Raw genomic sequence first — 17,143 nt, forward strand, 5'->3', positions numbered from 1 at the left:
TTAACCTCCGGACAGAACAAGTGATTAGATTAGTAATGTGGTATTGGGATTACTTAGAATGTGATCTTGCTTATATAAATAAATATATTACATAGGGAAAAAATTGATAAACTATGTTTCAGAAAAAATAAGAAAAGAGATAGTGCTTACATTATCTTGAGTTTAATCTTAACCCTTTAACTGTTTTATTTTCTCTACTATCTAATAAGATGACAACTTCTATTTTGGGAATATTTTCTTATTTTGATTCAAATGGAAATTCATTGAATACTTGACTTATCTATTTATTCGAATTAATTCATTATTGAATTATAATCGTTATGAATAGTTTATTTTCTGCTTACAACAATCAAAATTCGATAAATCGATGCACGTATGGCACTGATACAAAACAGTTAAAAGGTTATAACCCAACTGGCGGGGAATATTTCATTTTGGAACGACACTTAGAAAGAAAAGACCTAAACTCTGCTTCTACTCGAAAATTGCTTTAAAGACAAAAGATAAATTGAAAATCTCCCTTTTTGTATTCCCATTTTCTTCTGTTTTCATTTTACTTTGACCGTTTTCTATGAATATTTTAAGAAACTTTAGATTTTCTTATTTATACTCCCTTTTCGACATTTTCCAATGTAAATTTTAAAACTAAGTTTCTTGACCAAGCAACTTAACTCGAGTCTGACTGCTTAAGCTAATCCCAAACATAAGCAGAACACCTTGTGAAGACTAACAACGATAATTAGCCGCCTTTTCCAGGCAAAATCCATAATCCGTATCAACACACTTATCGAAAGAGCTTTCAAATAAATCTGCTCCATTTGTTAAAAATTGCAACGAATTTTAAATGGTTTTAGTAAGAATATTTTGTGGGATTCATTGTTTAGTTTGTGTAAATATTTTCTTTTACTGCTATTAGCGCGATACCTTCTGGCAGTACGAAAAGTCCCAAGGAAATTATTCATTAGTCGATTCCTTGTCGGAATTCGATATTTCTGTTTGCTTAAGAGGTTCGGAAAATCGTAAAATTTTAATGAGGCTGTGCTGAGAAATGTAAACAAGATGATATTTTGTCAAGTTGTTTAGCTAAGTCCGGCCATTACTCGGAAGGGCATGCACCATAATTTAACGAACCGGATCGCATACTCTCTAATGTGTACAAATTTTATGATGTACGATAATTACTAAATGCTAACTTTTGACTCGAATTTAGTAATTTTTACAAAATCAGTCGTATGATACTTAGCGAGTATTTGTAGATTCATCTTGGTATGTGGTTAATAGGTTTATTCGAGACAATAGTGCCGCATTGAAAAGAGATAGTCGACTCTCCATGGACGAATGGTCATAGCCCTGGTCTCTTAATCAAGAGATCATAAGTTCGAATCCCGCTAGAGACAATGCGATTCACAGTCTGTGTAAATATTTAATTCCTTGATTTTATGTTTTCCTTTATTTCATGTTCCAGAAGATTCTGGACATTTCTTTAGATTACCAGACAAGTGTTCTGGACTTTTCTTACTGTCTCCAGAATTCTGGAACTTTCCCTACTAGTATAAAAGCAGATGTTCTGTCAGTCACTGTGTTCTCAGTTCAGAGTTGAGTTAATAAATTGGTTTAGCTCTACTGCTTGAGTGTGTTATTGGGTTCCATACTAAAGTACCTTCGTGACAATATTTATGGATAAATCATATATTTGAATAATTCATCTTTCAAAAAAAGCAAGTAATTAATCTTTCAATTTATTGTTTCTTTATATAAATTTTTGCATTAAATAAATGTGCTTTTTGGAATCCAACATTCGTATTTAAAATTTTGAAAGAAAATTATTATTATTCTGCAATTTTAAAAAAATAATCAGCTTTGCTTCCCTTAAGATATTATTTAAAGGTTCGAAGATTTTAGTTCGTTCTTCCCGTTATATTTTGATACTTAAATCCAAATTAAGTAAGGAAACAAAATTTTTTTACATTTCAGATATTGTTTTCACACGCTAGAAAATAAAAACTTTGCTATACAATATTCAGTTTTACATTTTCCCCCCATCTTCCAATCACATAGATTCTTATAAAGTATTAGCCAAATAACAAATTCATCTTTATTTACCATCTAAATGCGTGTTATCGTACGTAATTCTATAATGCTTAAACTTCCCTCTTGCATAAGATTTGTAAAAATAAAATTCATAGCGCTTTTGCTTTATATGTCCAGTGAATGTGAATTTATTATTACTCCTGAGGATATTTCAATTGCTTTAAATAATTAAATTATAAAACGGCTTCAGATTTTTTGAATTGATGATATCTGTGTTCCCCTTTTCTGAAAGATTTCACACAACTCTGTTATCACAGTAGTAAATTCGCAGTAAGAAGTTAAAAGAAGAGCACCGCACCCAGTTTTTCTCTTATTTGTAATTTTAAAATTCATTCTAATATATTTGTATGGGATTCGTAATTATTAAATTCTTAATTTAAGAATTACTATTACTGGAATTAAATTAAGAATATTAATTCTATTCTTAAATTTAGTTTAACCCTTTCTATGGCAGTGAGAAGTATGCTTCCCACCAAATTTATCAATCTTTGTATGAAATTATGTAGGTTGGCATCAGCTCTGACAAATTTTTTTAGAAATACAGAAACTTAGATGCTTTAGTTCTTTATCTCACACAAAATGATGTGTCTTGGTTTGTTACTTAATTATAATTAACCAAATTAATTAATTAATCAAATTAAATTTGTCTAATTAGCTGAATGAATCCCTTTTCCTATTCTAATTTCAAGCCTAAAAATATTTTAACATAATATGACTAGAAAAAAATGGCCCTTAAAAGGGTTAAGTGGGAATTTTTATTATCTGGAAATATTCATTAATTTAAATAATAACCAAAAAAAAAAAAAATGCTGAATAAACACATTTGAAATTTGATGTGCTATAATCTTTCCTTTTCTTGTCATTCTATTATGCGAAAATTACAAGGATTGTGAATTTAACTGTGAGATACTTCAAACAGTCTCGTTTCTTCGATGGAGCGATCTATAGATTTAAAAATCCTTATAAAAAAACCCTCTTCATCTTTTAAAGGTAATAATAAATACTATTTTATCTTCACTTGTTTGAGAATACTATGCCATCGTTTTTAATTAAAAAAGCTTCCATTTTATTCTTTTCTTTAACGGTTTATGTTAAACAAAGAACTAAAAAGCTTGTCTTTGGAAATTGCGAATACACTGCTTTTCCCATCCAAGATAAGTCATCCTGTTCTCAGAAAACTTCCAAAAGAAGCATTTGAGAAATAATAAGCTATAAATATAGAATGAAATGTTGAAATCTTTGAATCCTCAATCATATATAAAGCAGAAGAAACACATGTGTTTATTAATAAAGAAACATATCAAATGGGAACCAAAGTATCGAATATAATCTTCAGTTATTTTTGTACAGGCAAAAACGAATGTGTATAAATAGAATGCAGTTTTGAGTTCCTTTTTTTAATCTTTTTTATATTTCTTTTCTTTTCTTTTTTCAGCCGTTCAGTGCGACAAGCCTGCGAATCCACAGAATGGAAGAGCCCATTACACGTCAGTCTCCTACAACTCGGTCGTCAATTACGAATGCAGGTTCGGCTTCAAGCTGGTGGGTCCCGCGACCAGAACGTGCAACGCCAGCAAACAGTGGGATGGAATAGAGCCCTTCTGTGAAGGTATGGCACACAGAATATGCATTTCATACAAACGACGTTTCTTTGAAATAGAGAGACTTGCTTTGTAATTCGGGGCCGAGATATCCTGGTTGGCAGGGCGTTGGATTCGCATCCCTTGGGTTTCGAGTTCGAACCCTGCCGGCCATAGACTCTCCGTGTGTGTGTGTGGTGGCTGGTGCTGTCTGGTAACAAAGTCCTCCATGTCGAAAGTAGTACCACTGGGGGCACTTGTTCAGAGATGAAGTCCACCCTGTCAAAAAGTGTGACCTGTGTGAGTAGCGAGGCCCTAGTTGGCGATATTGAAAAAGCAAGAGCCGCTCATTCGGCTTAAATCGCTGACAGATACTGTCAGCCAGCACCAGTGCCATAAGTCACAGCACAACTCTGTGGTTTGATTGATTGTCTTCTGAGCATCACAAACGAGCTTGTACATAGGAAATTTATTTGCCAACTGGCAACTCTGTAAAGCTCTACATGATTCGAGACAAAAAATAAATGATATCCCGGCAATATAAGCATCAAAGTAACACTGGTTATCCAAAAGTATAATCTTGGTTTCTAATGCTGTTTGTTGGAAGCCAAGAGCATACTTTTTCAGTTTTAAGACAAATCTTTTTGAAAGTCGCAGAAAATTCAGAATTTTAATCGCAAACATCTCCAATAATTTTATAGATAACCCCGTGGAACTTTTGCTTATATTTTTATTATGGTACAAAATACATCTTTCTAACTGGACTTTTAAGCCACTCTCATTTATTTCTTGAATTAATTTTGGTAATTCCCTTATTTCATCGCTAAGGGCGATATAATTTATTTCAATAAATTCAGTACAACTCAGTACAGTTACTTTATTTAGGGACATGCTACTTCCCTTGCTGTGCCAGAAACAGTTTTGAAGTTAAAGGGCTTTAAATGACTTTACCAAACATCATGTTTATATATATATATATATATATATATATATATATATATATATATATATATATATATATATATATTATATATATATATATATATATATATATATATATATATATATATATATATATACACACAAAAGTATTAGAATCAAGTTAATAGGAAAAACAAAAAATCAAAAAAAATTAAACCAAAAAAATTATAAAAAATATAAAAAAAGAATCCGGCCTGAAGACTTTTTCAAGGGTCACCCTCAGGCAGGGATTCAAAGAAAGGGATTTTTTCTGTGAGGAAAAACAGATATTGTCTAAAAATGATTCCTCGTGACCCGAAAATCCCCTGAAATTATGCTCAAGAGATATACCATTTTAACAGAAAGAAATATAAAACAACATATAAGAAGAAATTAACCACAACAAAGTAAAAATACAATAACAAAAATAACAATAAAAACAAACAATAGCACTAAAATTAAAAATTAAAAACGAAAAGGCCAGTACATACCATTAACAGTCAAGAAAACTTTAAACTATTGATTGTGATTCCCTGTTTTTAAAAAACTAGCGGTAAATTATGTAAACAGATGTAGGCTCCCAACGCCATCTATTGAGTAATCCAATATGCAAGGAAAGTTCTATTTTTATTTAAGCCAAAGGATTAATCCCAAACCATACCTTGTTTAATTAAAAAATTGACATTACAGTATTTTCTAGGAAATTCATTTTTAATTAAATTTTTAAGGAGGTTGTTTGATGCTTCAATTTAGGAATTTTTATTATTGCAAACCCTTTTGATCCTGTTAACTTGTGAGAAAATTAGATTTTTGAAAATTTTAGAGTTTAGATTGGAATGGTAGTTACATAGTTTTGTTATTTTAAAGTTGAAATCATCCCTTTTATCGTATATACCAACTATTGTTTTATCATTAGCAATTTCGATTTTTAAATCCAGAAAGGTAGCCTCAAGTTGATTTTTAATTGTATCTTTTAGAATTAAATCTTTTGGATAGCAATTAGTAATAATATTAGTATTGTCGAAGTTAATCAAAAATAGGCCATCTATATATCTCCACCCGTTTATTAAATTATATTTAATTATTTTTTTCTCATAGTAATGCAGGAAAATATTAGCTAAAGCACTTGAGAAAGCTGTTCCCATTGGAATGCCCTTGACTTGTTTATAAAAATTAATGCCATTAAACACGTAATTTTCAGTAATATTAAAATTACATAACTCAAACCAGTTATTTTTAGGAATGATATTTTGATTTAAATATTCGTCATATATAAAAGTGCAGACCTTTATTAATTTTTCATTAGGTAGATTAGTGTATAAATTTTCGAAATCAAAAGTATTAAGTTTATTAATGTTGTTATCTTTAAGAAAATCCAATACTTCTTTGTTACTAGAAATAATATAGTTGTCTTCATTTTTTATTTTCTCCAGGATAATTTTTAAGTATTTAAAGAAATGTTTACCCGTATAGTAATTATAACTGTCAGTGCTACAGCTTACGAATCTGAATTTTAATGGATTTTTATGAAATTTAACTGTTGGGAATAAATAAGGATAGTTAAGAGAGCAAGTCTTAGTTTTGGTTTTTTTTGCGAAAGCTAGCATTTTTTTATCTAATTCCTTTTTCCCAGTGTTCTTTAACATATCAGTTGCATTAGAGTTATATTCATTAATTAAAAGTTCTTTATAATAATATTTACAAATTAAACAGAAATTATTTGCTGATTTATCTATTACTGTAATAACAAATTTTTCTTTTAAATTTTTTATTTCGTTTTTCATTGTTTTACTAAAATAAATCCCACCTTCTTTAGATCTGTCAAAATCAGTATTCATTTTTAGTTTAATTTCCTTTAAAATTCTCACTTTCCATTCCCCGAAACCTTCCGCAGGTCAATGATATTTTCTAGATAATTTGGCAATAAAAACATCCAAATCATTACCAATAGAAATCAAAATTTTGTTATGTTTTATTTTTTCTCTTAATCTAAATTTTGTTCCTCTTCCCATCAAATCTCTTAAGGGGTTGGATTCAATAATTTTTAAATTACCTGTAATAATATGACCTTTCTCAATATCTATAAAATCTTTATATTTTTCTTTTTTACAGTAACAATCTGTTTTATTTATTTTATCTAAATTTTTGCTATAGTAATTATAATTACAAATTTTTTTCTTTAAAGTTGAAGTGTAACTAAACGCTATTGATACAGTTGTTTTATCTGCAAGAGGAAAAAATATATTATTATTATGTATAATTTTGGGTAATTTTAGATATTCGAAGTAAATATCCAAGAATTTAATCACACAGTATTCTTTGAAAACATTATTTTTATTATTAAAAAGTAAATCGTTTTTTCCAATGTTAAGTTTACATTTAATAAGATCTAGAATAATACATTTAGTGTACGAATTTTTAAACTCTAATTCCCCGAATTTATTATTTAAAAACCATTTCATTTTATTATTTCTAAGACCAAAAATGTATTTCCTAATTTTGTGAATGTTTTCACTATTGTGTTCCAGATTACAGTAATTTTGAAATTCCTCAAATATAATTTGAAAATTGCCTCCTTTCCCTTTACCTCTTTTAAATCTTTTAGAAAAGTTATCTTTATTTAGAAAATTTTTAAATATGTTAAATTTGTTATAAATGCAATTATTGTTTAAATCTGCATAACCTTCCCCATTTAATTTACTATTGAGACCATAAGGAAATAAAGTTTTCAGGTTGCAAATATAAATGTTTTCCAGATCTAATCTTTTGTTTAATTCGTTAATATTGTCTTCTAGAATGTAGATATTAATATTGTTAAAGTTATGGTTTTGAAAATGCTCCAGTTCGAAGTCAGTGTTCCTATTTTTTATGAAGTTTTTTATATCGGATCTGTGATTGTTAATTCTCAAATTAAGCTCGGTGCTAGTTTGGCCAATATATTTTAAATTACATTCTAAACAATTAAGGAGATAAATAAAATTTTTGTTTTTACTGAATATTTGTAATTTAGAGTTTTCATTTTTGATCTGTTCCTTATCTGCTAATGGACATGTCTTACACTTTCCGTTTCCACAAATTTTATATTGTTTTGTATTTTTATGATTTTTTAAACAAAACAATTGTGTCAATATATATATATATATATATATGTAATGTACAGGCTGATCAAGAAATAACAGGAGGTGTTCGGTGACCTGTAGCGTGTTATGTACTGGGCGAAATATAACAAAATTTGGCCATCATAAACATTAAAGTATAGGGTTTCGATTTATCAAGAAAAAAATTAGTATCAAAAAACACCAATAGGGGAGATTCTGGAGCTGCGATCGAAAACTTTATTATGTATTTTGCATAGTACTTTGTGACATGACATAGAAGATAAAAGGAAGGGTTTAGGGACTTTAAGTCCTTCTGCGCTGTCAATACGTGGACGCGCCTTATTAATCAAGTTGTTTTATCAGCAAGATGAAAATGCTCTTCGTGAATACCAGTGGTTAAAACAGTTACGTAGAGGACCGATGAACATAACTAACTTGCGAAGAATAGTTGAAAGATTTGAAACAACAGAAAGTCTTGGACGTAAACCTATCAAGCAGAGACAAGTTGAAGAAGTTGCAACTGCTGGTGTGGATCAAGCGATAGCTAATAAGCAGGATACCAGCATTGCACATAATTGCATAAGATTCTGAAATTTTATCCGTATAAGATAACACCCATTAACTGCGGATACTGATCTGAATCTTGGCGGTTTCTGGTTGTGGGGCGTTCTGATTCATTTGAAAGACGTTGTGTATTCCTACTTTAAAAGCTCAAATAACGTTACATGCCAGACGAATAAATGCCGATATGATGCGAGTCACCGTCGAAAACCTCGTGTACCTCATATATTATTGGAACCTCAAGTTGGTGGTCACCTTGAGTCAAATTTGTAAGTTGCTATAATAAACGTTGTTCATTGGTATTTGGTGTATTGCTATTTACTGTTTCAACTCGTAGTTATGTATTCTTTTTCCACACATTATGCGCTTGCAGCACCAGGATTTCCCCTATCGGTGTTTTTTGGTACTATTTTTTTTTTCTTGATAAATCGAAACTACATACTTTAATGTGTATGGTAGATAAATTTTGTTATATTTCGCCAAGTACGTAACACGCTACAAGGCTCCGAACACCTCCTGTTATTTCTTCATCACACTTTACTTACTCTGATATGAAGAAACTTTTTATTTTTCTTGCATAATTTAATTTTAAATTTTAAAATGAAATAAAATTAAGATTGCAGTGACAAATAACTAACCTCACAAAATACTTTATTAATTTTCTTGTAGCATCTGTTTGGCATGTTTTAAAATATCTTATATACTTATGCAACGTGGAACAATATATTTTTGAATGTTTCAAGTACAAATTAATAAAGGAAAATTACTTCAACAATTACTTCACATGTCAAAGAAACTATGAGAAGTTTGGAATTGGTGCAGCATAAAACTGGAAAAATAAAAATTAAGAACATTTTACAAAATGCTTTGAAATCTTTTTTCGGATAATAGAACTTAGAATTAACATGCTTAGGTTTTTTGATACATTGTTAAGTTTTATATATTGCAAATTCTGCTGCATATTAATTATATATATACAGGGTGGTCCCAAAAAAACTTCCCCTATATATGAAACCCTAGCGGCCTATCCGCTCAACCAATCGAACCAAAATTTCAAACATGGTTGTTTGAAGGTATGCGCTGGAGATTGTGATGATTCTAAACAACGCAGAACTCACGGTTACGGTTACAGTGAGAGAATTATGAAATTTTCGAATGGCAACACCCACTTTTTCCTTGCGCAAATTGATCAGCGTATTGAAAAACCACAAATGGCGTTGGAACGATTAGCGTGTGACGAAAATTGCCGCCGTAAAGCATATGCAAAGAAGAGCATTATAAAGGACTAATGGCAACACAGAGAGGAAAGAGAAAAAATGTTTTTATTGGAATGGAAAGTTATGATTACAGGTTTTCAACGTGTTCATCTTCGCAGGCGACAACGCATTGCATTCGGGAGATTGTGGACAACAATGCCGAATGTAACATGAAAGGAGGAATCTGCATAACTTCACGTGTTATCGAATCTTGCAATTCTGACACAGTTGCTGAATTCCGTTATTCCTGAAGTGCAGCAACGAAATGTCATTAGGGACATTGTATGGATGCAAGATGGGGCTCCTCCACACTTCGCCCAATGTGTTCAACCAGTGCTGCAACAACACTTTGCTGATAGAGTCATCTCTAGTAACTTTGCAGTTTCCTGGCCACCGCGATCCCCCGACTCATTCCTATGGATTTCTGGTTCTCAGGTTATCTGAAATCTAAGGTGTACACGCCTGGTCCACGAGATGTGTCAGAATTGCAAGATGCGATAACACGTGAAGTTATGCAGATTCCTCCTTTCATGTTAAGTTCGGCATTGTTGTCCACAATTTCCCGAATGCAATGCGTTGTCGCCTGCGAAGGTGAACACGTTGAAAACCTGTAATCATAACTTTCCATTCCAATAAAAACTTTTTTTCTCTTTCCTCTCTGTGTTGCCATTAGTCCTTTATAATGCTCTTCTTTGCATATGCTTTACGGCGGCAATTTTCGTCACACGCTAATCGTTCCAACGCCATTTGTGGTTTTTCAATACGCTGATCAATTTGCGCAAGGAAAAAGTGGGTGTTGCCATTCGAAAATTTCATAATTCTCTCACTGTAACCGTAACCGTGAGTTCTGCGTTGTTTAGAATCATCACAATCTCCAGCGCATACCTTCAAACAACCATGTTTGAAATTTTGGTTCGATTGGTTGAGCGGATAGGCCGCTAGGGTTTCATATATAGGGGAAGTTTTTTTGGGACCACCCTATATATATATATATATATATATATATATATATATATATAATATTGCTTACTACTATTAATACTAATAAAACTTTTAATTTTTCTTTATATTATGATCGTATTAATTACTACTTTATGATTAAATTTATATTTTTTTGTATTTTTGTTATTTTTTGTCATATTTTTATCATTATTACTTTATTATCTTATACATTGTACATTATTTTATATCTTATGATTGTTATTTTGCATTTTATATTTTTATTTCTATATTTTACGCATTAAATCTTAGAATTAACTCTCATGTAATATTTGTTTTTTTAATGCCGTTATTTATAATCTTGCTATTCGTAACTACGAAACTCTCAATTCGTCCATGTAAATTCCATTTTATTCCTTAGTAATACTGTTATTTAATGCTGCTATTTACAATATGCTATTTGTAACTACGAAATTCTCAATTAGTCTATTTAAATTCCGTTTTATTCCTTAGTGATACTGTTATTTAATGCTGCTATTTACAATATGCTATTTGTAACTACGAAATTCTCAATTAGTCTATTTAAATTCCGTTTTATTCCTTAGTAATACTGTTATTTAATGCTGCTATTTACAATATGCTATTTGTAACTACGAAATTCTCAATTAGTCTATTTAAATTCCGTTTTATTCCTTAGTATTACTGTTATTTAATGCTGCTATTTACAATATGCTATTTGTAACTACGAAATTCTCAATTAGTCTATTTAAATTCCGTTTTATTCCTTAGTAATACTGTTATTTAATGCTGCTATTTACAATATGCTATTTGTAACTACGAAATTCTCAATTAGTCTATTTAAATTCCGTTTTATTCCTTAGTAATACTGTTATTTAATGTTGCTATTTACAATATGCTATTTGTAACTACGAAATTCTCAATTAGTCTATTTAAATTCCGTTTTATTCCTTAGTAATACTGTTATTTAATGCTGCTATTTACAATATGCTATTTGTAACTACGAAATTCTCAATTAGTCTATTTAAATTCCGTTTTATTCCTTAGTAATACTGTTATTTAATGCTGCTATTTACAATATGCTATTTGTAACTACGAAATTCTCAATTAGTCTATTTAAATTCCGTTTTATTCCTTAGTAATACTGTTATTTAATGTTGCTATTTACAATATGCTATTTGTAACTACGAAATTCTCAATTAGTCTATTTAAATTCCGTTTTATTCCTTAGAAATACTATTATTTAATGCTGCTATTTACAATATGCTATTTGTAACTACGAAATTCTCAATTAGTCTATTTAAATTCCGTTTTATTCCTTAGTAATACTGTTATTTAATGCTGCTATTTACAATATGCTATTTGTAACTACGAAATTCTCAATTAGTCTATTTAAATTCCGTTTTATTCCTTAGTAATACTGTTATTTAATGCTGCTATTTACAATATGCTATTTGTAACTACGAAATTCTCAATTAGTCTATTTAAATTCCGTTTTATTCCTTAGTAATACTGTTATTTAATGCTACTATTTACAATATGCTATTTGTAACTACGAAATTCTCAATTAGTCTATTTAAATTCCATTTTATTCCTTAGTAATACTGCGAAAAAATCGTATTTTTGCACTATTTTTTAGAACTTAATAGAAGCAGCGATTATGAAAGCTTGCCGCCTCTACCTAATTTGTTTTTGTAGGTGCGGGGTTTTGCTCAATTGTTCGCGTGTATCCACTATGGATTAAACAAATTTGTTAATCTTAGATATATACAGAAAGGTCGTGTGGCATTTGTAATGTTAGATTCTACTTAAAATATAAAGGAATTTTTTTTTTTTTTTTTTTTTTTGCATCTCTAAATTATTAACAAAAACACTTCCTTTTTCTATACTAAAAATAAAAGGTTTAAGTCTTTTATCTCGATGTCATTATTTATAATTCTGTTTCTTTAGCATCTGTGTAACATTAGTTGCTATAGTTTTAATTGCATTTACAGAAATGACTAACATAGCAGTTTTAAAAGAAACCTCTTCTTTTGAGAAAATTTATTGGAATTCGGGATATTTGCTTTGATTGTTTCTTAATTTGTGATTGCTTCGTAGAGTAACACTTGTTTTCTCATCCCTCCAAGAGATCAAATGCGAAGATCCCGGTCCCTTCTACAACGGCTATTTCGAGGGGAGGAGCTACAGTCTGGGATCCACTGTCTTCTTTCGGTGCTTCGAGGGGATGAAAATGGAGGGTGCAAGATCGGCCACATGCCTTCAGAGCGGTAACTGGTCAAACCCGATTCCCAAATGTTTATGTAAGTCAATTTTAACATTACATTCTCTCATCTTATTATATGTATCGCAGAAACAATAATTTGCTTATTTTTACAATCGAAATAGGAATTAATTTAACGAGATTGTAATGGATTGGCAATAAAAAAAAACTCTTCTTAGCTCATTAACTGTTTTTTATTGTATAATTATTATTTCTTTTTAACTATTTATTATTATTTTATTGTTTTAACTATTAATTATTATTTAACAATGTAAACTGTATTATTGTTATTTCTATTTAAACATTAGCTTAACTGTGACTGCAATACAGAACGTTTATACTTTTTTCCAGTTTTGCTTGTATTTTCATACAAGCTCAGTGTTTTTCAGCAATTAATTTTTTAAAAAAATATTTTGTTATAGTTAAAATGATGAAAATTCATTTTTCTTAAACGAGTTTATGCACTTATGCACATTATGCACTTGAAACTAAGATCTACATTTAATATGGAGATCGCAAATACACAAATTCCATAATATCATTAATCTTTAAAAAAACATTATAAATTCAGATTAATTTATCGGTACAAAAAGCATTCAGAATTAAAAGAAGATGTGTAATTGCCTTACTACATAATAATTAACTCAAATATATTCAGAGTTAGCTTTGTTGCTTCTGATTTAAACGCATCCGTTTGGTGACATTTCTCGAACTGCTGTCCAATTTATTCAAGCATTTAAAATGAAAATTTCAGACCTTAAGTATGTAATATATATATATATATATATATATATATATATATATATATATATATATATATATAATTAACTCTTAATTTGAACCAAATTAATGTCCAAAACTTTATCTTAATTTAGCCCATAGTAATTTCATTCTCTTATTTCCTGATACAATTCCACTTTCTGTTTAATTAATTCAAGTGAAGCTGTGTAAAAATTACTGCGCAATCACTCCTAAGCATCAAGTGAAAGTGATCCCTTCGGTGCCCTTCCCAAGGTGTCAAAGGTCACCTCTTATATTGAATTGGCACGTTCCTTAAGTCCCATGTTATATAAGACTAGTGATCATTTGTTTCGGCCCTTCCCTCTTTACTACTGCTTTTGTACGTTGCGCCTTCTTGTAAATAATCATGCCAGTCTCCCTCAAGAGAATAAAATGAAATTAAAAATACAAAGTCTCTTCACTGCTTGTTAAATATGCTGCAAACAAAATAATGTTATATATAACACTTTTTATGATTTATATCTATTACAATAATATTGTAATATTTAGAATATTAATCTACATTCAACATCCTCATATAAAACACATTTTTTAAAGTTGTCTTTTGAAGGAAAAAAAAACTAATTTGGTTTCAGTGACAAACAAGGTTTTCTTCACTTCGTGTGACTTTGAATTAAACTTATTTTTAAGATCTGAAAATCAATGTAGTTGTGTATCTTATGGGTAACTTCTTAAGAGTCATTGGCTGAATGGTTTTAATATTTTACTTAATGCAAGCGATTTCTTTTTCATTTTATGGGCAGCAGCTCCTCACAGTCTTGCTATGGATTATTTGATGGCCAGCATTAACTAAAAGAAACCCGTAGTTTTGAAAAGAATGTGCCTATTAAAGTTTTTAATCCCCCACAGAGCTATTCAAGAAAATAGTTTCCGTGTCTGTTAATGGAAAGGGCTATTAGCGTTATTATCTGAACCATTTTAGCGGTCCCACACATTAAATTCTTTAAAAAAATATTCTATATTTATGATTATATGAATCAGAAGAATTTTGCAGTGCGTCTCATCAAATAATTTTATATTTTTTTAATGTATTCAATAATAGTATAATGCTAAATGTGCGAATTTTTGTAAAACCATCTTGGACGATTAATGTTAAACCTTAATCGTTATTCATAGCATGATTGTTCTGTTAGGAGGCCATATCTGTCATATCTGTCAAAATTATTTTCAGAATTTTATTGGAAAAAGAAGGTAAATTTGACAGAAATCAATGGGAATACAAATCTGATACTGTTCTTTTTAATAGATGTCATAAGAATATTATTTTCATCCAACCGAATCTGAAATAAGCATTTTAAATTTCCAGACCAAATTACAATTATAAATAGATGCTTATTCAAAATGCACGCAATAATATTTTTAAAAACATTAAGAAAGCATTCTTAGGGAAAAAAGAAATAGCATTTAAAGAATTTTGTGGTTTATTATTATGTCACAAAGAAAATTGTAGTAAGAATTTATTATTTGCTACCCATCGAATGTGTAACGCTCTCTTCCGCCATTTTCTTAATACATGAGATAAAAGTCCATGGAGTATTCACGAAGAAATTGTTTTCATTTATGATGATATGATAATTTAATAAAATGTAATGAAAAGATGACGGTAATTCTCTGGAGATTGAACCCAAGTAAATTATTGATACTGTAGACGTAGAATGTCTATGTGTTTTCTTTATTGATTCCTTTACATAACTTCGAAAAATTCCAGCAAATTGTCATCTAACAATTACAAAAATATATAAAGAATATTAAAATATCTAGGGGCAAATCTGCAGGAAATGAAGTTAAATTGTGGCTTCTTTACAAGCAGTAAATCTAACTCTATGACTTTGTTAAATTTTTATCCCAACTTAGCAAATGCTTCGACAATTGCAAGAAAAAAAAAGCACGTATTAAATAAGTAATATTTTGTAAATATTATGTCATATAAAATCATTTTGACAGAAAATCAGAATTTCTGACTTTATTTTTGAAATGATTCGATAATCTTTCTAGATATTAATATATAGAGAGATAATTATTCGATATTATATCAATCGTAGAATCAGCAAAACCTTTATAGGAGAATATTGTTGAATTCGGGTCACCCATACAAAAATAATTTTTATACAAATGTTATAGAATTCTTTTGTAATTTATTTATATAAAAATTGGCTAATCTAATATATTTTTGAAGAAATACACTTAAATGTTTAAAAAAGGCATAAAAAAATGCATTCGAAACTGTACAGAAATTGATGGACAAATTTGGAAAATCAATTTCTTTAATAGCAATTAAAGAACAAATATTTTTTTTTAATTCTCAAATTCACATCAATACACAATGTATGAACCCAAGAATGACGTGGAATGTCATTTTTTTGGTTTCCCCTCATATGCCAAACGACATATATTTCAACAGTCCAATTTAGATCACTGTTTTTTTGCAACTATAAGACCACAACAACAAAAGAAAACTCTCTAACCTTGTCCTTTAAGCCAAATTTATTATTTTAATAAGTTATTGTAGTAAACGACAGTTAAAAAAAACGTATCGAATCTTAACTCTGTCAAAGGATATAATATAATTTCTTACTTACATCGAAGACGTAAGGAATAATAATATTTTTTGAAACATCTTATTGATTTTTTCTAAATATAATTTGTTGAACTCTTACTGTAGGAAGTAGCGGTTTCTCTAAAACTGGATTCTGTAAATTAAACCTGAATATTTGCAAACAACACTGTCTATCTTACGGTCAGTTTCTTAATAGAGTCGAGGTTACAATAAAGGTACAATCTTGGAAATACGACAATCTGAATATGCCAACTCTGTCATATCATTTAAAGTATTTTAGAAACTGATAAAAAATAATATAAAACGAAAAATTAAAGAAACCCACTATTCATTTATCTTCAAGAAGTTTAATTTGTTTAGGAAATTTAGAACTTGAAAAAGATTATCTCAATATTCAAATGTTAATACAGATAAAAAAAAATTCCAATTCAAAAAATCTAGCAAAATCCAACTATTTATTCGAAACAAAAATTCTGAAAACTCTTCTGCCTAAACCCTTTATTTGAATCCACAAAATAGAAAGCAGGAACTTTAAATGCCCAATAACTTAAAAGATTTGGTACTTTAACGTTAAATAAAAGTAAGAACAATTTGTACTCAGATGAGACCAAACTTTTATCTGTCTGCACAAAAGCATTTTCAATGCTTTAATCTACTTCTCAAGCAGTTGCCATCGCCGATTATCGTCACGTATTTCCTTTTCTCTGAGGAGCTTTGTATAATGCTTTTGTTTCTGCCCGTCAGCAGAATAGCACTTAGCACTGTCAGGTCTCCTGCCATCTGGCAGTCTCAAGAGGTGCTCAAAAGTGTTTTGTCAAAAAGTGAACCTTTTCAAATATTTAGTTATTATCTATAAAAATACCCGTGGATTGTCGTTTGTACCAGATTATTTAAGTGACAAAAGTATTTTCTGAAAAAGGATTTTATCTTCCGTTTATGTGCATTTTGAATAGTGGATGTATTTCCTTCCGTGATAAAAGACATGCAATGATAGAAATGTTTTATTTTAATCATCATTT

The 17,143-nt window shown here is 29.6% G+C and overlaps 1 protein-coding gene across 3 annotated transcripts in view; it reads left to right on the top strand.

Moving 5' to 3' along the window:
• The window catches only part of LOC129963679 (sushi, von Willebrand factor type A, EGF and pentraxin domain-containing protein 1-like), a 641,663-nt gene that overhangs the window by 373,088 nt on the left and 251,432 nt on the right, over positions 1-17,143 (top strand). For all 3 annotated transcript variants that reach the window (XM_056078177.1, XM_056078179.1, XM_056078178.1), the window contains exons 6-7: positions 3,527-3,700; positions 12,633-12,806. In XM_056078177.1, the coding sequence (XP_055934152.1) occupies positions 3,527-3,700; positions 12,633-12,806 (348 nt within the window). The remainder of the gene's footprint in view (positions 1-3,526; positions 3,701-12,632; positions 12,807-17,143) is intronic.

The sequence above is a fragment of the Argiope bruennichi genome, chromosome 3 (genome assembly GCF_947563725.1).
Source record: "Argiope bruennichi chromosome 3, qqArgBrue1.1, whole genome shotgun sequence".
NCBI lineage: Eukaryota > Metazoa > Arthropoda > Arachnida > Araneae > Araneidae > Argiope > Argiope bruennichi.